This window comes from Paramisgurnus dabryanus, chromosome 3, assembly GCF_030506205.2.
Source record: "Paramisgurnus dabryanus chromosome 3, PD_genome_1.1, whole genome shotgun sequence".
Taxonomy (NCBI): Eukaryota; Metazoa; Chordata; class Actinopteri; order Cypriniformes; family Cobitidae; genus Paramisgurnus; species Paramisgurnus dabryanus.
Window position 1 is genome coordinate 5,763,501 of NC_133339.1, and position 23,257 is coordinate 5,786,757.

At 36.2% G+C, this 23,257-nt stretch overlaps 2 protein-coding genes and 1 pseudogene across 2 annotated transcripts in view; all 3 read right to left on the bottom strand.

Moving 5' to 3' along the window:
• The window catches only part of LOC135734197 (uncharacterized), a 13,502-nt gene extending 13,395 nt beyond the window's left edge, over positions 1–107 (bottom strand). Inside the window, exon 1 of the mRNA XM_065253116.2 lies at positions 1–107. This exon is cut by the window's left edge and continues 4 nt beyond it. The gene's annotated coding sequence lies outside the window, so the exon portion shown is untranslated.
• A 7,361-nt stretch (positions 108–7,468) lies between these two features.
• On the bottom strand, positions 7,469–9,069 carry LOC135768396 (uncharacterized). The gene has a single exon (XM_073813782.1). It carries the CDS (start codon positions 9,064–9,066, stop codon positions 7,816–7,818), a length of 1,251 nt encoding a protein of 416 aa, XP_073669883.1. The 5' UTR covers positions 9,067–9,069; the 3' UTR covers positions 7,469–7,815.
• Positions 9,070–17,174: 8,105 nt separating this feature from the next.
• Positions 17,175–18,600, bottom strand: LOC141281900 (uncharacterized; annotated as a pseudogene).
• Positions 18,601–23,257: the final 4,657 nt, after the last annotated feature.

Genomic DNA, 23,257 nt, shown 5'->3' on the forward strand with positions numbered 1-23,257 from the left:
TTAGTCAAGTCTCACATAGTGGTTGTTACGTGCTCGGTTGTTTGTTGGTTTTCTGTGTTTTTTGTTCTCTCAATCTCTTCTCCGCTGTCTGTCTTCTCAGATCCCGGTGTCATGAGCAATCCAGTCCCCCCGAGCAATTCTGCCCCCCTAGGACCCCGCGTAATTCCATTGGCTGAAAAAACTCCTCATGGGTAGCCTTTGTAGCGCCTTATTACAATTCCTTCAAAATTTCGTGATGATTTATATCGTTAGAATGTTGTTAAAATTACAATTGGTCTATTTTAAATTATCCGTTTAATATAGTAGTATATAACTGATGCTCTAGGTGGTGAGATCTACCAAATCTCGTTCTTAGATTTTTTTTAATTAGCTTAACGTGACGTACCAGCTTAGCATACAGCTATCGGGTAAAATAGCTTAACACAAACACCAGTTGCACTCACCGTAATAACGTAATGCCATTTTTTTTAATCCTGAGGTTTAAAAAAATATGTTTCACGTTCAGATAACTTAGTAATCAATAACATAAAATTGAAATGTGTTTTTGTTGTGTAAGGCAATTAATTGGGTTTTTAGGCGATTACGTGTGTCATTACGTGCTGCTCACGTGTTTGCAACATGAATATTAGTTCATTAATTATATTATTTTTGTAAGCTTTTATTTTAAAAATATTTTGTATGCTTCTATTTTGTAAAAAGTACCTAGCTTGCTACACCACTAACACAGCTTCGATTAGCCATTAGCATCAAGATATCGCGATGACAAGTTTTTGACCAGGCATTACTGCTAGGTACCAATTGGGGTCCTAGGGGGGCAGAATTGCTCGGGGGGACTGGATTGCTCACGACACCGGCCATTGGACACCTTTCCTGTCAATCTTCTTCTTCTTCCGTTTTAATGGCGGTTGGCAACAAACTTTAATAGCGCATTACCGCCACCATCTGGACTGGAGTGTGGTACTAGAGTCTAATCTTCCTCAAAAATATGAAACAAACAAATAGGCAAAATAAAGAAAATAAATAAATAAATAATAATTATATAAATATATATATATGTGTATATATATATAATATATATACACACAACAACCAAACAAAACAAAACCAAACTAAATTCTTTTAATTAGTCCTGTATTCCTCAAAAAGCCATTTACATACTTAAAACAAATTCCACCTAAGCTTATTTGAAAATTTAACCTCATCTGTTCTCCTTGCAATTGTGCTATTAATCTTTGTCTTTCTTCCTGATATTTAGTACAGTGTAAAATAACATGCTCTATTGTTTCTGAACTCCCGCAGAATTGACATTTGCCATCAGCATGCTTCTTCATTATTAACAGTGTATTATTTAATCGTGTGTGTCCATATGTCATTCTTGAAAATACATCCTCCTCCTCCTTACTTCTGTTTGTATTTCTGCCCTTTCCCACTTTGTTCTGTATACTATAGAACTGTCTTCCAGTCAGCCCACTGTCCCATAATGTTTGCCATTTTCCCTTAATTTTGTTTTTAACTATACTTTAAATTTCTGCTTTACTGTAATTTACCTTAATATCTATGTTAGGATTTCCAGCTGCTTGCTTAGCATTTTTATCTGCTGACTCATTTCCTACAACTCCTATATGAGCTGGTACCCATACAAGAGTAACATCAATTCCTGACCTTACCAGATTGTTTGCCACTTTTAGAATTTCATACACAATGTCCTGCCTTGAGTTTGACTGAAACGTTTTGATACTGTTTAAAGCTGAGCTGGAATCTGAAGCAATTATTGCCGCCTTAGGCCTATTGACCTCCACCCAAATCAAAGCTAGCCACACAGCAATCAACTCTGCTGTGTAAACTGCTAAATCATCACTGATTCTTTTACCTACTTCAATTTTTTCATTTAGGGATGACATAAGCAACCCCCATTCTTGTATCAGTCCGTTTAGATGCATCTGTATATATAATTATATCCTCCCTATATCTTTCCATTATATAGTTCTGCACCCTGTATTTGTCTACACTCTAAAAAAACAAACGGTGCTATATAGCACCAAAACAATTGCTTTGGATCGTAACGATAGAAGAACCATTTTAGTGCCATATAGCACCGGTGAAGAACCAGTGAAGTACCAGTGAAGCACCAGTGAAGCACCAGTGAAGCACCAGTGTAGAACCATATAGGGGCCATATAGCACCACATATGGTTCTACATAGCACTATATGGTTCTACACAGGTGCTTCACTGGTGCTTCACTGGTTCTTCACCGGTGCTATATGGCACTAAAAATGGTTCTTCTATCGTTACGATCCAAAGCAACTGTTTTGGTGCTATATAGCACCGTTTGTTTATGTCATTTTCTTGCTTTTCTTCTAATAGTCCCATATCAATGGACATCTCTTTAAAAACCCATGGTGGAGTAATTGGGAAAGCTACAGTAGGACTTATTTTTAATTCATTAATCCTCATTTCATTTACTTTATCATTGATGACCCAACCAAAACTTCTGACTTGAGTGTTTCCATGCTCTTGACATTGATTCAGCACTGATTGACTCATATGATTTTCATTATGACCTCTCAAGTTTGCCCAATACACAAGGGCTGATCTCTTCTAAGGTGAAGAGGCATTTCTCCCATCTCCACCTGGACAGCTGTCTCTGGCGTGGTTTTGACTGCACCACAGCATAATCTCAACGCCTGATTTTGGATCACATCCAACTTGTTCAGCCATGTTTTGGCTGCAGACCCATATATTAAGCAACCATAGTCAAATATAGACCTGATCAGACCTGTATAAATTGTTCTTAAAGCATGTCTACTTGCTCCCCACTCCACTCCGCACAAACACCTCATTACATTTATTACTTTTTTGCACTTATCAATTATTTTTTGAATATGCACTGCCCATGTAAATCTTTGATCAAACCATATGCCCAAGTATTTAAAGGAACCAACCCTTTCTAACTCATTAGCAGAAAGTTTCACTTTTATTTCCTTAGCCAGTTTCTTTCTTGAGAAAACCATTATTTTGGTTTTATCAATTGAGATCCTAAAACCCCATATAATAGCCAATTTATCCACTACATCGACTGCTTGCTGAATCTTATTCATCACAAATTCCACATTCCTTCCTCTTTTCCATAAGGTACCATCATCTGCAAACAATGCTACATCTACAAAATTCTCTACTTCCTTAAAAATGTCATTAATCATGATGGAGAATAATAGAGGACTTATAATACTCCCTTGCGGAATACCATTTTCTACCTGATACCGCTCACTTCTCACCCCATTTATCCTTACCATTATTGTTCTGTCTGACTAAAAATTCCTGTCAATCTTAATTATCCTGTGTGATGTCATTTGTCGATCCACCAATCAACACCCAATCCCGCCTATTTAAAACCCATCGCTGTTCATTCATGCCAGTACGCTTACTGTTATTGTAAATCCCGTTGCTGTTTGTAAGTCATTTTGCTGTGTTGATTCTCGTTCTGTATGTCAGACTGTTCGTTCCCAGTTCATAGTCATTTGTTTATGCGTCTGTACATTAGGGTTCATTCGCTCTGTTGTGTGTGACTTTGTTGATATTGGGGAAAGCGGACAGGTAAGTACGTCACGTGACATACATTGTGCAACTGTATTAGAGACACTAGGGCTGTTTCTCAATTCCAAGAACGCAAAGAACGGACTTGCGTCCTCGTGGAGATCGAACTTGCCAGGCGACCTCGGAAGAACGAACTCAGAAGGTCGCGAGAACACAGAACGCACTTATGAGAATTGTGATGTGTGCAATCTTCCTGTTGGTCACCTGACCTCCGCCACTAGGTGTGTTCGAGATCATCCGGCGCTGCGCAGACCGATCAGCAAGGTTTGCCGCTTGCAGTCGAGGGAGGAACTGAAGAGGGAGCTGTCAAGCCGGACACCTGCTGCTTGCCATAGTGACGTGTGCGCCGTGTTTCCTAGTTTTTAATCGCAAATTAAGTGAATTAAAAGCTGAATTTGATAAAAACAAACCTTTTAATAAAAAGTTGCAACCAGAAACATTTTATATCTAATATTTTAATTGCTGCTTATACTGTATACTCGAAAATAACGGGAAACAAGCCTATATGATTAAAATACCAATAGAGTTTGTTATTTTCATTTTTATTACACGACACAATATAACATATTTAAGCATATTAAAGTGTTTTTCCTGTTTTAAAACATACATTTATAATGTTTATTAGTGGAACTAAAGGTTGGATTAAACTTGAAACGCACGTGATCGTTGTCATCAATGAGGCGACCAATCACGTAAAGCTGTTACGTCATCACAACTCCGGGCAGACGCTCTGGAGAAGCTGCACCGGCTGAGCTAGCCGGCTACTCTCGAAACGCTCTCGCGGTACTTAAAAACCATATGACACAGTCACGTGCCTGCAGCGCCGGCTGAAGTCGGACAAAATTACTAACCGGAATGCACTGCTTCAAGTCAGCCGCCGATCGATCTGCGCAGCGCCGCATGAAGTCGAACACACCTAGGGCTCTATCTTGCACCCAGCGCAATTGACTTTGTCAGTGACGCATGTATCATTTCGTATTTTGCACCGGCGCACAGCGGGTTTTTCCCGTCACAGACGCACGTCGGCAAACTAGGGAATGAACTTGCGCTCCCTGGGCGGTTCAGCGCAAAAAAGAGGCGTGTTCCGGCGCAAACCATCCCTGATGCTATTTTGCAGTTTCAAAAAACAATTGCGCCACTGACCAGAAAAAAAACGTTTAAAGTCAGTGGCGCGTTTCGCGTTGTTCATTATGCTATTTTAAGGGCGCATGCTTGACCATAATGTATAGCGTGCACAACGCGCATACACTTTGCATCTAATCTACACAGATGCAACAGTTATTTTTGCAAATCATAAATTGTTACACTTAAAAATATTAATACACGAGATAAGGGGAATCATAGTGGTGAGCATTGTGGTGATAGTTTTTATTTATTGTGTGGCTGGGTTAAAAAATTCTCATGCAAATAACGATTAAAATATTTTCATTAGTTTGTTGTGTGGCTGTATTACGTTTATTTTATGTAAATAATAATTAAAATGTTTTCATAAGAAACCTTAATGTTTATGAACTTGATTTGTAAGATTACTTTGGGGTTGGACTTTGCTTGCGTTTCTTGAGTCCGATTTCAAAGCCCCCAAACCCTTTCAGCGGTGAGGGTGGACGCAGCGATGTCCTCTGCTGGCATCAGGTCATGTGTAGAGGCAGATCCACCGCCCGTTACACGGCGTGCCCGATTTATGCTGGCAAGCTTGGGATTCCCCGTCTCCTGACATCATTGTAGCGCTCTGCGCAACGATGGGGATGCCAGCTGATGAGACTGTGGCTATTTCCTCTCACGCCTGTTTAACCTACGCTGATTTGGGCGGGTTTCTCCTATCCCCATACAAAACAACTTCAATGTCTTTGACTGCTCTTACAAGAACGTCGGTCTCCTCGGCTGTAAACCGCTCCTGGCGTGCGCCTGGTAAATCCGTCATAATAATAGCAACCCGCCATGGAACTCGCGCCCTTGCGCTTAAAGGGAATGTTGGATAGCGTTCTGATTGGTTTATTTGACGTTACGCCCAAACCACACCTATGAATAATGAACCTACTTCAGACCAACCCCTTATTGATTTGCGCCCGGCGCAAGAGTTATTTCTCACGCCGGGAAAATAGCAACAGCGCCCAAGATCCGCCCACAAACTCACTTGCGCGTTGCACTTCGCACTTGCGTTTCAGATCGTTAAAATAGGGCCCCTAATGTTTTGCCGCAATGACTTATGGGGCGTGAAGCGATTTCAGTGCGCAAGATCTGCACTCGATGCATCCTCGATATCAAGAACACATCCGGGTATTTCATGCGTCCTCTGTCCTTGCGTTCTTGAGAATTGGAATGAACTTCGACTGTTGATGATGACGTAGAGCAAGGACACAAGAGCGCAAGATCGCTAAAGAACGTATATTGAGAAACAGCCTAGGTTAAGAGCGTGTGCCACCATCTGTATACGTTTTGTGTTTGGAGTGTAGGTCAGTTAGATTGATCTAATTATCTTTTCCTTTGTAGCGTAGGTAAGAGGGTTAAACTTTAGCTAGAATGGTTTTGTTTATTTCTTTGTTTTGGCACCGCTCGTGCACCTTTCCCCTTTTGTGTCTTTTTTATTTGTTACCTGTAAATATTATCACTCTTTATTCACCTTGTCACACCACTAAACACATTTTGTACATTAATAAATTGCACAGTTTTTGCCCACTTTTTTGTTGTCTGTCGTTGTTGGCTCCCACACACACCAAAATAAAACTACTATCATTTCATATTGTTACCTCCCATCCATACCCCTAAAAACAATCCTGGAGTAACCGTGGTTATAAATATGACAAGAAATAATGCAGAAAAGCACCACTTGAGTAAATACAACATTAACCTGTGACAATTCTTAGAAAGTTTCTTAAAGGACAGTTCACCCAAAAATGAAAACTCTGTTATCATTTCCTCACGTTCATGTTGTTCCAAACCTGTATCAGCTTATTTGTTCTGTTGAACACAAAAGAAGATTTTTTATGTTTTTCCCACTATGAAAGTCAATGTGTTCACCATCATTTATCATCAAAATATCTTTTGTGTTCAACAGAAAAAACCTCAGGATTTAGGTTGTGTACAGGTTTAAAACAACATGCAGGTGAATAAATGATGACTCAAGGAAACGGAGTATTTAGTGAAATGATATCTTCTTTACTTACTCTCTTTATAAAGTTAATTATCTGTTATCAATTAATCAAGTGCATTAAAACCCCCAAACATAATAAAGTTAAATACATGAGTTATAGTTTATATCCTTACTACATTAAAATAAAGACATTCTTAAAAGTGTTGTAAAATTAATATATGTCTATAACATTGATCACTTATATAGATTGGTGGTTTATACATAAATGTTAAATATACTGTCTGAAATGAGTCTACATTTACAATAATTTAATGATTAATAGCAAGATTTATGTGTGTTTAATGACATGACGATGTGAAGGGGGAGGAGATTTATACGTGTGTCAGGTTTAGTTGATAAAACACTTCCGCATTGGATACACTTATGTATCCTCGCTCATGACTCCTCAGAAAGCTTCCTAACCTCCTCATGGTGCAATTAAAGAATTGAGATGTCTTACGGAGGAGATCGATCAACTTCCGGGGCATAGGATGTAGGAGCGAGGAGACGAGGAAGCATATTGAGAAGCACCCAAGGTCATGTGCTTAAATTGCATTAAGTACGCTTGAAGATGTTCCACTTTAGCACACAAAAGCACACGAAATACACTTAAAATTGTACTTTATTACAACAAAATTAAAACTGAAATATACAAAGTAAAAAATTAGTGTTTCCAAAATAGCCCTCAAGTAAGCTAATCAATAGCACATTTTAAGTATACTTGTCATTAGTGTGACTGCAAGTATATCAAAATGAAAAACATATTTAGCATACCATTTTTTTACTAGGGCTGATTCATGAGTTCATTTTAGGTCAACACTTGCGATCTGAACATGTAATGCACATTGAGGCGAACAATGACGCAGAAGTTTAAATGAAAACTGCAACATATAGCCTACAACGTAGGTCCTATGCAAACGTATAAATCGCAATTGAGACATTACAACAGAAAATCCACTCATGTGTATATCATTACTCCACAGATGGGAACGGTTTCTTTCCACCGTGAATTCTCACGCGTGCATTAGGGCGAGTTTTTATTTTTGAAACTCACAAATAGCATCTGAATGGTTTCTCTCAGTGTGAATTCTCATGAGTCTCTTAAGTTGACTTTCATCTCTGAAGCACTTTTGACACTGAAGACGAGCAAAGGTTTCTCTTCAATGTGAATTTTCATGTGTTTCGTAAGGTTGCTTTTACTTCTGAAACTTTTTTTGCATTGACTGCATGTAAAAGGTTTCTCTCCGGTGTGAACTCTTGCATGCATCTTAAAGGTAGATGGATATGAAAAACTCTTTCCACACAGATCACACACAAATGGTTTCCCTCCAGTGTGAACTGCCATGTGTATCTGAAGAGCACCTTTACTTGTAAAACTCTTTTCACACAGATGACACACGAATGGTTTCTCTCCAGTGTGAGCTATCATGTGTGTCTTAAGAGTGCCTTTACGGGTAAAACTCTTCTCACACAGATGACATGCAAATGGTTTCTCTCCAGTGTGAATTCTCATGTGTCTCTTAAGATGAATTGCATCTCTGAAAAACTTTTCACACTGAAGACAAGCAAAAGGTTTCTCTTTACTGTGAGTTTTCATGTGTGCTGTAAGGTTGCTTTTACCTGTGAAACTTTTTTTACATTGACTGCATGTAAAAGGTTTCTCTCCAGTGTGAATTAATGCGTGTATGTTAAGGTTACGTAAACATGATAAACTCATTCCACACAGATCACACGTGAATGTTTTTTCTCCAGTGTGGATTTTCATATGTCTTTTTAATTGTGATATTCGGGCAAAACATTTTCCACACTCGTGACAAGTGTATGGTTTCTCACCAGTGTGGATTGCCATATGTTTCTTCAAGTTTGGTTTTTGCGAAAAACTGTTTCCACACTCGTGACAAGTGTATGGTTTCTCTCCTGTGTGGATTTTCATATGATTTTTTAAGTGTGCTATTTGGGTAAAACATTTTCCACACTCAAGACAAGTGTATGGTTTCTCGCCAGTATGAGTTCTCATGTGTATCTTAAGTTCTTTTGTAGTTAGGAAAGTTTTTTCACACTGATGGCACGCAAATGGTTTCTCTCCAGTGTGTATTTTTATGTGCATTGCAAGGTTTGATTTTCTGCTGAAACTCTTCCCACAATGATGACACGTGGGCTTCTCCTCACTGTGAATCCTCGAGCGATCCGTATGGCATCCATCTTGTTTCAAACTCTTTTTACACAGTTTGTCTCCTGTTCTTCGAGTTCCTATTTGTGCAACATTCTGTATTGTAATATTATGATGCGTTTCATCAGATTTATTCAGTTCAGGATAATTGTCCTTGTTTATTTCCATCATGATATCTAAAATAAACACATTAAATAGTTAAAATTCATGTCATGTATTTGTTCCTCATCATGGTAAAATGTTTTGCTGTAGTTATGCAGCCAGTGGCGGTTCTAAATCAAACTAGGGGGGCCAAGGATGGGCCATTGTTTAACCAGATGGGAACATAAAAAATGGCAACACGTGATATAAACTTGATTTTACTTTACAATCATATACACATTTATTTTATGTGCAGGTTCCAAATAGATAGGGCCATAAAAACTACAGTACAGGGTACAAATACAACCAATTATATTTATATTGTTATTATATTCCTCCTATTTTATGCACGGATATGTAAGAAAATAATGACAGCGTTTTTCAGAATGTCCTGTCAGAGAGATGTTGGTTTTGCCGGTTGTTGACGAGCAAGAGCTGTGAATGATCACAACGCGCTGAAGCCGCTACGTCACAAAAATAAGTGAACAGGGTCCCAATGTCAAGTGAGCAAGGGTCCTTACCAGTGCTCAAACCTGCATACACGATACACTTATTCACGAACTCGGGAGCTATAGGGAACGAATTGAGACTCACCAAACAACACCGCCAGCTACAGTAAGTGTGTGCGCCGCTCTAATTTACCCGTGTAGAACGTTGCGGCGCATTTGGATCTGCCGCATTAGTTCCGCTTTTGGCGCTCGCGTGTAAAAATCATAATAAATTCATACGTTTGTATTTGGTCAGCGGGGGGCGGGTGGGCGTGTAGAACTGCCACTGTATGCAGCTGTTTGCCAGTAACCAAAGAGTGTAGAACAACAAGAGACGAAACTTCGGTAGTGCGGCTGCCATTTTGGAATGAAAATGCCTTTTGCTGGAGTTACCAAAACTGTAGGCCTACAGCACAGATAAGAGTTAATTTCTTAAATTAAGCCATAAGTAAATTTTGTTCACTTGCTACATCTAATGCTGTATTGTCTTGTATGTATGTGTTGTTGTTGTTATCAGTTGTGGAATGCAATCATAATATAGTGTATATATTCTTTGTTTTTTTATTGCTCTTTCCTTTTTTATTGCTTGAAATAAACTTCAATCAAATCAAATTTCATATGTGGTTGGTAATGATTCAGTGTAGATGGAAAACTTCAAAGAATTTCAAACCAAACTGAAGGTTTTGTGGGGGCGAAGTGGAAGACTTGGCTTAATATCTGAAAATAAGCTGTAAAAAGTGATTTGATGTCTTTATTGCCATAGCGACAATATGAAGCTAGTGGACAGTGTTGGGAATTCGCTCATTCACAAACGACACATCACATGACTCCCGAGTCGCTCTCATTCCAAAATGGAGGAAGCGTATGGCTGCTGCCGGGTGCTGGCTTTCACTTCTTGTCAAAATAAGTTATTTGCAGTAACTGTAGATTTAAATTGATGTTATTCGTTAACAGTTTGTTCAAAGTTAAATGAACATTACCGAGTCTTCGTCTTTACAGAATAAAACTATAAAATAACAGCCTCATGCAAAGCATTCTGGAAACTAGAAATCCTCATCAACCTTTTTCTGTTTTTCTCCTTTAGATTTTGGTTCCCAGAATGCTTTGCATGAAGCTGTTTATTCTGCAAAGATGAAAAACCTGTAAATGTTTTTTTTTTTTCATTTAACTTTGAAAAAACACTTGCCAGTAAATAATATACATTCTAATCTACAGTAAGTAACTGGCAAACAGCTGCCACTAATACTGTCTTTTTTTCTACAGAAGTTTTTACCTTTATGTGAAGTAAGTTATCTCGTTACTTTCATTTCCTGTAATTTACTGTCAATCTCCAGTCTTATAGTTTACCTACTAGTCCTGGATCATTTTCCAAAGAACAGTCATTTAATCCACTGGAATTTGCTTTGGATAAACCAGTTTACCTAATGTTTAAATGCAATTCTACTGAATCTATTATTTATCATGTATTTTACTTCAATTTTTTCCCTAATCAATTTGTATGATTTTCTGTATTTGTGATTCATGCCTCAAGCATCAATAATTAAGATTGAAAAATAAACACCAACCTCTTTGTTCTTCAGTATCTTCAATCTTTATTCTGCATGGTTGTGGTCCTCTCATCTTCTCGGCTCAAGATTTCAGTTGTAACATATGAAGTGATTTCTCTCTGTGTTTGACTCCAGCATTTATTGGTGGATTGCAGTAGGAGGAGCTTCACTGAATGTTTTAATCACTTTGGGTGTGGCTGGATTTTTAGAGGCTTTGTTAGTCAAAATGTTATAGACCAGTCGTTCTCAACCCATTAGGGGCCCTCAACAAACTTCCAAGAGAGCCTTAAGATTACTAAAATTATCCAAAATAAGCATTAAAATAGTTTAAAACAACCAAGAATGAAGATATGTCTTAGTGTTTGGGTATTTTTGTAAGAAAGGTTGAGAACCGCTGCTATAGAGGAATCTATTTCAGGATTGAATCAGTCAAGTTCTTTGGTTTATGCCAAATAAACATTCACCTGAATAGTCAAGTCTATTTAATCACAAAGTGGTTATAAACATTAGAGAAAAAGTAGTGTTTTTATAAAAGAAATATTGATTTAAATCCACTGCAGATAGCACCAATTTGATATTAAAAGTTGACAATTCTTAGAAACTTCTTAAAGGGGTCTGTTAAAAGCTTAAAATCTGTTATCATTTCATCACACTCATGTTGCTCCAAACCTATGTGTTATTATAAAAATAGATTTTTGTGTTCAACAGAATAAAAACCTCATACAGGTTTAAAGTTTTTCCTGTGTTTTTGAAGCTATGATTGTGTTTATGATGTGCAATATAACATGTGTTCGTGTTTCATGTGAAAAAAAAAATGCTGTTTCACACAATTTACTTATCTGTATATCGCCATTTTCAAAACGGGCTGATGTCTTTCTTGTTCTATTAATTCCCTCCTTCAGAAATATGTATCACGTTCTTATTGTGTAGCCTGTTTGTTGTGATTCGACAGCAGCTTAGGTTACCAGAGCCGTTTAAGCTTAACTGGTGACTGACGTATGTGGGAGTTTAGTCAAAAACTGTATTATTGACGTCATTCAATCAGGAAGTAGAGAACTGTAGTCCAAACTGGCTGTTCACTGCTTTAAAGGGAACTTCTGTTAAAGAAAATATATCACTTGGCACTTTGAGCGTTATCATTTTGCAAATATTATTTATGTTCTAACAGCGACATTACACACTAACTAGTTTAAAATATGGGATCAGGAAAAACAAGACCTTTAAAACTGCATGCTGGTAAGTGGGGACTAAATATTAATTTTGTTGTGAGGCACTATCCCTCCTAAGTCTTTCTGAGACCCCAACTTGAAAAATCTTTCTGTTCAGTTTTTATGAAATGTCAATTTTTTCGAACATTTTTGAGCAATTAAACTCCTCTTTGACCACCCAAAACTTGAGAGTTGACAAACTTGTTTTTCATTATCTCAGCCTATTTAAACACAAACATTTGCTTTGCATAGCAATTTATATGAGAGCTTAAGAAATCACCGTAATGAATTGGGTGTAAATGGGAAGTATCAGTCTGCAATAATGGAATAACAGCTCCATTAACACTGATGTGACTGAAACAAAAAACATTTCAATGTAGCTAACAGCTCTGTTAACACTTCTTTAAACACTGATGGGTTCATTTTTGCCACAAATTAAATCGTTCAATATAAGCAACCATTCACCGTAGATATTAACTATTATTTTAATTATATTAATATTATACCACAGGTCTGTTGAATGCTTTATTCTGATTGGCTGAGAAATGTTCCATGGGTGTTGATCATTTTTCTTGTAAACCCATGATCATCATCACTTATCTGTTACCACTGAAATGTAGATGTAATTCCAAATAATTGTAATGTAATTTCCAAATCTAAGCCCATCTTATGCAGAATGTTGCCTAATAGACTGCAACACCATAAAACCAATGGATAAAACAGGCCAGGGGCGGTTCTAGGGTCAGTGGATATCCGGGGCTTAGCCCAAAGACATCCTAGCATGTGTAAAAAATACACTTTTAATAGCTTAAACATGATAAACGTTTTCTAAGTGGTATTATTTTTGCCAGATTAACTTTTTAATAGTCCTCATTAAAATAACAATGTTCCACTGAGTTAAACTGAGAACACTTTACACTGATATCAAAGTAGTTGTTCACCTCAAAATGAAAATTCTGTCATTTTTTTCTCCACTAATTGTTATTTTAAACCTGTATGACTTCTGCAGAACACAAAATAATATATTTTGAAAAATATTGGTAACCCTAACACTACTCCCCCATGACTTTATTTTATCCACAACTGTTCTCTCTTTAATATACATCTTAATTTTTTCTTGTTGGATTTCTTTTTAATGTCATAAAAAGAAACATTCTTTCACACTCATCTCTTAATTCATCCAGGATAAATACAACTTTCATCCAGGATATGTTCCTGGATCTCAAACCAAGATTGACATCTCGTTGCAGGGCTACAAAGCTATTTGAACATAAAATACACAATATTTCTGTAAAAAAAATTATTATTTACCACAGAAACCACTGTTTATATTGCACTGTATATTTAACAGTATAAATATTTTCTTAACCTTATCTCAAATAACTTTATATTAAAATTTGGCACTAAACTAACACGTTAAATTCATGATAATACATTTTCTGCAACCAGGTAGTGTTTCTATTTTGATTTATTTAGAATTTTTTAAGTTACAGACTTGACTTGGTTATGTTCAATCTCTGTAAAACTGAAAAAGGCTACTGCTCTATGAGTAACTTAAGCACAGACACAGCAAGCAAAATAATGATATATACTTCATACAATTCTTATATTGAGATGAGTGAGCTTCATAGCATACAGTCTTTTATTTTTGCACCTTTCTCCTCATCTTTCCTCTTTTCTTAACCTGGGCACTGATGACTCTATTTTTAATCCGTGTTTAGTATGTGTTACATCTCCATCTCTACAGTATTTGAGGTGTTGCCATTGAAGCTGTGACTTGAACTAACCCCGCGCAGTAACAGCTGAGTAACCCCACAGACAGAGTAACAGATCTTCTCTAGACGAAAACTCCAAAGTCCCGACAAGATTAACTGATTGCATGGTGGCAATGATATGATTGACGTGTGGTGCATATGAGCAATTTTAATCCGATCACGCATTCAGTTTACTCGCCGTCACGGAGAGCGCGCTCATGGTTGCGTAGCAACGAAAGACGCGCTACCTCTCACGCGCTTTGGAAGGAAAAAGAAAGGTCTATAACACGCGTTTTTAACCGTTTACATAAATAATCAAACCATCAAGTTGACAGTTCTTGACGAGAGATTACAGTTCGGCTCCATGTCACGGTTATTATATTGTCTGCTATATTTGCTTTAAATTTATTAAATACATGCAATTGGTTGATGAAACCTTTATTAAAATTAAGATACAATTTATACAAATCGAAATTCACTTTAAAGAAAGGCTTTCTACAAAGCAAAACCTAATTAAGTGGTAAAAATGTCTAACGATTTACAAAAACAAAACTTAATCTGCACTTTACTGTTAAAAGACATAAATGTTAATAATTTGGAATCCAATCAGGAGAGAATTTCGTTTTAATTATTTTATTGCTGTTTTTTTTTGCTATTCGAATGAAGGGTTTTACAAAACATATTTTTATTTTATATGCTGGAATATGCAGAAATATAAGTTAACAGAAGGAGGACTTTCTTTATTTCATTAAAATATGGTGGAATGTGCAGAAAATAGGTTAAAATGTTCAACATGTTTTCTTCAAGTCTGAGACTGTTGCTTTAATTAAATTTTTTAATTTAAATTAATTAAATTTTTATAGACGCCGTCCGCTGTCTATAAAAGCCTAATTTAAAGGAACAGTATGTAGGATTGTGGCCAAAACTGGTATTGCAATAACAAAACTTGTGGCTAAAACTGGTACTGCAATCACACAGCTGGTGGCCAATATACCAAACGACAACATAAACATCAGTTGAGGGCTGCAACTCCACTTTTAAAATGACAATATCCTGGCCTGACAGCTGTTGTGAGTGATATAAGTATATGAAATGAAAATGATTTCTTAATGTCTAGTGACATTTCAGAGCCATTTAATGATTAATTGATATAAATTTCTTACATACTGTTCCTTTAAAGATCACTTTTTTTAACCGACAACCGGTTATTTCTGTTTGACTGTTTTATTTAACTTTTTTATAAACTGCTAATTGTCGCTAATAAAAGTTGTTAATATTGTTGTGCATGTTATTTTGTTATTGTTTCAGTATTAGGGTTTGGTATTCAGTTTTTGAAGGGTTTAGGCCCAAGGCAACAGTTTAGTGACACTGTCTGAGCCTTACGTCATCATTTTATAATTATTCACGGTAATACCGTATGCCAGGGTAAAATAGGGAGGCGATTTGATGGTATCAAAATTTGGATACTGCCCAAGCCTAGTATACAGATAAGTAAATTGCATGAAAAATACTGTGTTTTTTACAAGTGAAACATGAACACATGTTATATTGAGCACTGTAAACACAATCAAAGCTTCAAAAACACAGAAAGAACGGGACCTTTAATGAAGCCCGACAAAGGAAATGTGTCTTTATTCAGTTGCTGCCACTGGCAGGGGTGGTGTCTAAGGTAAAATTCTTGGCTTTTTGGGGTTGAAAATGTCTGTCAAAGTCGAAAAAGTGCAATCTGCTGTTTTGGATTGCACATATTTGTGAGAAAACGTTACTTTTAAAATAATAGGCTACTTACAGCAAAAAATAGCGTTTTGACTTTAGAAAAGTGTGTTTTCATTACCTATATCTGAAAACTTATTAAGAAGAACTTTCTCCAACTCCGCTTTGACTTTAATCCAGAGATAAAGCGTGAACTTTACGAGAGATGCTGTCTGCAGCGTGACGTTGCCAAGTCCTCTGCATTTTTTCGAGTTTAGGATTTAAACTGTTTCCACCAGTTTTTTTTTTTCTGCGGGTTAAAGATTAAATGATTTTGTTCATTAGATATTGGCATTTGGGCTGTGAATAGTCATTGGGATGCTTTTGGGCTAGTTTTAAATGTCCATTTGGGATGGTTCTGTTCTGATACGCGAATCTGGCAACCCTGGCTGTGCGTTTGCGCAAATGTTCGGTTCGGATTTTATAGAATATACATATATACGAACATTTTAATCAGATTGAAATGTTTAGGGTGCATGTAAACTGTATCGTCGTACCCTTCAATTGAGTCGGATTGACTAATTTTTTTGCATGTACACATAGCCATTGTTCTCTTTAGCCAGTAAACTATAGATTTACCGGAAGTCCTAAATAAATGCAATGTCTTAACACTAAACACTAATTGAGCTTATTGTCTCTCTTTTTCAGACTTTCATTAGGCCGAACCAAAACCTGTCACACTAAAGCAGATTTTGGGCGAGAAAGACTAAATTGAAACATAACAAATTATCTTGATATTCTTCAATGAGTTCAGTTTGTTCCATTTTTAGGCACATACTCTACTCTACTGAATGCTGTGACTAAAAATATATTTTGAATATATTTAAAATATTTATATTTCAATTGTTTTTAACTGTTTTAAGCAGTCTTTGTTTATTTGGAAAAAATATTTTGGATATGTTACCAATTGAAGAAATCTATTCCCAAAATAGCACTTTTAAATTTAACTAATCATTACAAACTTGAAGTATACTGGATAGTAGTCTAGCTGCAGTATGTTTAAGAATACAAAATGTAATAGCATACTAACTTTTTAAATTTTGGAATAGCGAAAAGTATAGATATAGAATTTGCCCAAACAATATATTCATGCTATACTGATTGTATGTTTGCAAGACACTCATAATAAATTTGTAATGTACTTCTAACCCAAATAAAACACACTCGAATTTCACTTTTCAAGCCTGCATTTTGCACAAACACAGTCATGTGCTTAAAAAGGTACACTTGAAGTTGTTTCACTTTAGCACATAAAAGTACACAAAATATTCTCAAATTTGTACTTTATTACAATTAAATTACAACTAAAATATATTAAGTACAAAATTTGTTTAAAAAAGTGACCATCACTAGCTGTAACATGCCCATGTACACTACCTACTAGTAATCTGCACGTGTAATGTACATCGAGGGAAGTTAAAATGAAAACTGTCACGTATAGTCTACGCCGTAGGTCCTATGCAACATATAAATCACACTTTACAACAAAAAGTCCACTCATATCATTACTCCACAGATGGGAAGGATTTCTTTCCAGCGTGAATTCTCATGTGTGTGTTAAGGTGAGATTTTCTTTTGAAACACTTTTTACACTGACAGCATCTGAACGGTTTCTCTCCATGTGAACTGTCATGTGTCTCTTTAGTTGACTTTTATCTCTGAAACACTTTTCACACTGACAGCATCTGAATGGTTTCTCTCCAGTGTGAATAGTCATGTGTCTCTTAAGGTGACTTTCAACTCTGAAACAATTTTCACACTGAAGACAAGTGAAAAGTTTCTGTTCAGTGTGAATTTTCATGTGTACTTTAAGGTTGTGTTTACTACTGAAACACTTGTTACACTGAGTGCATGTAAACGGTTTCTCTTCGATGTGAACTTCTGCATGCATCTTAAGGCTAGATAGATATGAAAAACTCTTTCCACACAGATCACACACGAATGGTTTCACTCCAGTGTGAATTTTGATGTGAATCTGAAGAGCGTCTTTACTTGTAAAACTTTTTTCACACAGATCACACATGAATGGTCTCTCTCCAGTGTGAATTCTCATGTGTATCTGAAGAGCACGTGTTATTTTAAAGCTCCATCCACACAGATGACACACGAAAGGTTTTTCTTTACTGTGAATTTTCATGTGTGCTGTAAGTTCGGTTTTACTTCTAAAACTTTTTTCACATTGACTGCATGTAAAAGGTTTCTCTCCGGTGTGAATTCTCTTATGTCTCTTTAGAGCGCCTTTAACTGTAAAACTCCTTCCACACAGATCACACGTGAATGGTTTCTCTCCAGTGTGGACTTTCATATGATATTTTAAGTATGATGTTTGGGTAAAACATTTTCCACACTCGTGACAAGTGTAAGGTTTCTCTCCAGTGTGGATTTTTATATGTCTCTTTAAGTGTGATATTTGGGTAAAACCTTTTCCACACTCGTGACAAGTGTATGGTTTCTCGCCAGTGTGAGTTCTCGTGTGTATCTTAAGATCACTTGTAGTTAGGAAAGTTTTTTCACACAGATTGCAAGCAAATGGTTTCTCTCCAGTGTGGATTTTCATATGATATTTTAAGTGTGATGTTTGGGTAAAACTTTTTCCACACTCGTGACAAGTGTATGGTTTCTCTCCAGTGTGGATTTTCATATGATATTTTAAGTGTGATGTTTGGGAAAAACTTTTTCCACACTCGTGACAAGTGTATGGTTTCTCGCCAGTGTGAGTTCTCGTGTGTATCTTAAGATCATTTGTAGTTAGGAAAGTTTTTTCACACAGATTGCAAGCAAATGGTTTCTCTCCAGTGTGGATTTTTATGTGCATTGCGAGGTATGATTTTCTGCTGAAACTCTTCCCACAATGATGACACGTGGGCTTCTCCTCACTGTGAATCCTCGAGCGATCTGTATGGCGCCCATCTTGTTTCAACCTCCTTTTACACATTTTGTCTCCTGTTCTTCGAGTTCCTTTCTGTGCAACATTCTGTATTGTTGTAATATTATGATGCGTTTCATCAGCTTTATGCAGTTGATGATGATTGTCCTTGTTTATTTCCATCCTCATATCTAAAATAAACACATTAAATAGTTAAAAGTCATGTCATGTATTTGTTCCTCATGGTAAAATGTTTTGCTGTAGTTATGCAGCTGTTTGACATTAACTGTAGATTTAAATTGATGTTATTCATGGCAAGAGTTTGTTCAAAGATAAAGGAAGATTAAACATTCACAAGTCTTTGTCTTTACAGAATAAAACTATAAAATAACAGCCTTATGCAAAGCATTCTGGCAACCAGAAATCCTCATCAACCTTTTTCTGTATTTTTCTTTAGATTCTGGTTCCCAGAATGCTTTGCATGAAGCTGTTTATTCAGTAAAGATAAAAACCTGTAAATATTTTAATTTTCATTTAACTTTAACATACAGTCTAATCTACAGTAAGTTACTGGCAAACAGCTGCCACTAATACTGTCTTTTTTCTACAGAAGTTTTACCTTTATGTAGTAAGTAATCTTACTTATTACATAAAGGTAAGTAATATCATTTAATATCATATACTTTCATTCCCTGTAATTTGCTGTAAGTCAATCTCCAGTCTTTTAGTTTAACTAATGGAGCATTGCACTTCCAAAGCCAAAGTCATGGATAATTTTCATTTAATCCACTGGAATTTGCTTTGGATAAACCAGTTTACCTAATGTTTAAATGCAATTCTACTGAATCTATTATGGACGTATTTATCATGCATTTAGTTCAATTTTTTCCCTAATCAATTTGTATGATTTTCTGTATTTGTGATGATTCCTCAAGCATCAATAATTAAGATTGAAAAATAAACACCAACCTCTTTGTTCTTCAGTATCTTCAATGTTTATTCTGCATGGTTGTGAATCTCTCATGTTCTCAGCTCTTCTATCAACACCAACAAGAAGTCATGAAGCTTTCAGTATGGAGTGATTTCTCTCTGTGTTTGACTCCAGCATTTATTGGTGGATTGCAGTAGGAGGAGCTTTACTGAATGTTTTAATCACTTTGGGTGTGGCTGGATTTAGAGAGGCTTTGTTTGCAGGGACGTGCACAGGGGGGTTGCTCAGGTTGCCCGGGCAACTGCCCATATGCCCTTCTCGACTCAAGTTGCCCTTCCGAGGTGGAAAAAAATAAATTGTACTTTTACTTCGTTTACACTATGCCGCGTTCCTTCGTTACTGTATTTTAATTAATTACGAAATTTGTATTTTATTTTTAAATTGCTATCTTGTGTTTCTGGCGAATTCACGAATTAATGACTCGTTTGAGTCGATTCCTTACAAAGTGTTGAAAATAAATGAGTCTTTTGAGTCGATTCTTTACAAAGCGTACGGGCCAATCGTTTTAAATAGGTTCGCGAATCAGTTTGAATGAATTGTTCAGATCGCTGCAAAAACGGAATCGTCCGAAGCTGTTTTACTCGTAACCTATGTAGAAACACGCAGAATATAACCAGTGTTGGGTGACGTGGAAATGAATTTAACTAAAAGCAAAACTTCACACATGTACCCGCCATTACATACACGCGACCTGTTCGTCATCAGGCACAGTTAAAACGCATGCAACCTCCAGAAGCATTGTAGGACAGATTGAAGAAAATCCATCGATGATTGACGTCTGATTCGCTGTATACAGTACTGTATGATGTAAGTGATTCTCACAAAACACACGTGACATGACAACGTAAGAAAACATGAGTTTTGTCTAAAATCATTTTTATGTAAGTGTAAACTGTCAATGTCCTCAGACCATCTTAGGAGATTTCTAACTTTATACATATGCAAAACTGTTGTCAGTTTACTTGTCTGATATTTCAGCTATAAGCTACATCAACATTCACACTAGAGTTAATTTGTTAATTTGAAATGCTTGTCTATTCTGTGTTTGTATTTTTTTTTCTGTACTGTTTGTGTACGTTGCAGTTTAACACATACTGTAGAAGTGCCCTTAAGTATTCTTCTGTTTGTTGTGGAGTCAAGAAATGTCTAAACATTAAAAGATGAACATGAGACAAAAGTACAGAATCTGTCACATTATTTTTTTTTAATGGTCACTGAGCTGTGTCCTGATTGTTTACACATGAAAAGCATAAAATGTGTAGGATCAGTTTGATTCACTTATGTGCATTTGTGTACAACACACATAAGTCAGCATTTAATGCTGTTGTTCTTTGTTGTTAAAGCGTGTATGTGTTGAAACATAAACAAAGGTTAATAAAATGTGACATTGTAAACTTCTGACATACTGATATTTATCTTACCAATTTCTGGTCTCCACAGCAAACAGAAAAATCTTGTCTTTACAGTTCTGATACTTATGGAGGGCACTGTATTGTGTGTGTGTGTGTGTGTGTGTGTGTGTGTGTGTGTGTGTGTGTGTGTGTGCGTGTGCGTGTGCGTGTGCGTGTGCGTGTGTGTGTGTGTGTGTGTTTGCGCGTGTATATCTAGATTTATTTTTTCATGAGTAACTAGTAACTCGCTACTTGAGTATTATTTTCATTGCATACTTTTTACTTCTGCTTGAGTAATTATTTATTTAGTGACTTGTACTTTTACTTGAGTAAAGTTTTTGGCTACTCTTTCCACCTCTGTTAAAATCTTCATGAATCTAGGCTGAGTTTGCCACGTTTAAGGCTAAATAATCAGACAGATAGCAGCTATCTATCATAGCTTGCAGACAAGCAGCCTAGGCTACAATTTTTTTGGTAGGCATTAGGCAAACATGTTTGCCGATTTTAATAAAGACCCTGTTATTCTCAGTCCTTCATATAGGCCGTGAGTTTAAAAAAAAAAAATTTAGGGGGGGTGCCCTTTATTTAGGTCAGAGCAACTGCCCCTAAAAATTCCTGTGCACGTCCCTGTTTGTTTGTCAAAAAGTTATAGACCAATCATTCTCAACCCATTAGGGGCCTTCAACAAACTTCCAAGAGAGCCTTAAGATTACTAAAATTATCCAAAATAAGCAATAAAATAGGTTAAAACAACCAAGAATGAAGATATGTCTTAGTGTTTGGGTATTTTTGTAAGAAAGGTTGAGAACCGCTGCTATAGAGGAATCTATTTCAGGGTTGAATCAGACAAGTTCTTTGGTTTATGTCAAATAAACATTCACCTGCTTAGTCAAGTCTATTTAATCACAAAGTGGTTATAAACATCAGAGAAATGTGACCATTAGTTTATAAAAGAAATATTGATTCAAATCTACTGCAGAAAAGCACCACTATAAAATATTAACATGTGACAATTTTTGGAATCTTCTTAAAGAGGTTTGTTAAAATCTTAAAATCTGTTATCATTTTATCACACTCATGTTTTTCCCAAATATATGTTTTTGTGTGCAAAAGAAAAAAAAACTCATACAGGTTTAGAGTTTTTCCTGTGTTTTTGAAGCTATGATTGTGTTTATTGTGCGAAATATAACATGTTTTCATGTATCACGTGTAAAAAATAAATGCTGTATTTTTCACATAATTTTATCTTTTTATCGTAATTTTCAAAACGGTCTGATGTTTTCCTTGTTCTATGAAGTCCCTCCTTCAGAAATAAGTAACGAGTTCTGATTGTGTAGTTAGTTTAGTGTGTTGTGATTCAACAGCAGCTTAGCTTTGCCGTTTGAGTTTATCTGGCGACTGTGGGAGTTTAGTCAAAAACTCTTTTATTGATGTAATTCAATCAGGAAGTAGAGAGCTGTAGTCCAAACCGGCCTTTAGCTGCTTTAAATGGGACTTCTGTTAAAGAAAATATATCAGTGAACTTTGAGCGTTATCATTTTGCATGTATTATTTATGCCTTAACAGCAACATTACACACTAACTAAAGTTTGAAAAATAACATCAGGAAAAACAAGACCGTTAAAACTGCATGCTGGTGAGAAGGCTGAGTAGGGAACTATCCCTTTATTGTTTCTGGACCCCAACTTGAAAAGTCTTTCTGTTCATTTTTTATGAAATGTAAATTTTTTTATAACATTTTTGAGCAATTACAATTAAACACCTCTTTGACCCCCCAAAACTTGATAGTTGACAAACTTGTCACATACTTTTATGATATTTCATTACATGCCTCAGCCTATTTAAACACAATCATGTGCTTTGCATAGCAATTTACATGAGAGCTTAAAAAAATCACTGTAATGAATTGGGTGTAAATGGGAACTATCAGTCTCGAATAACAGCTCAATTAACACTAATGTGACTCAAAATTAACATTACAAGATGGCTAACAGCTCTGTTAACACTTCTATTAACCACAGGCTTGTGCAGAATTCAGAATTTAATTGGGAATGACTCCTGAATTCCAATTTAATTCTTGAATTTGAATTGATGTCAAAAACAGGAATTTGAATTTGAATTAAAGAAGTTTCGATTAGACATAATCACATGTTTACTGGAACAGCGCTAAATTATAAACCTCTTAAAGCACGTAAAATAGGTGTGTGAAGTGAATGAGTGCAAT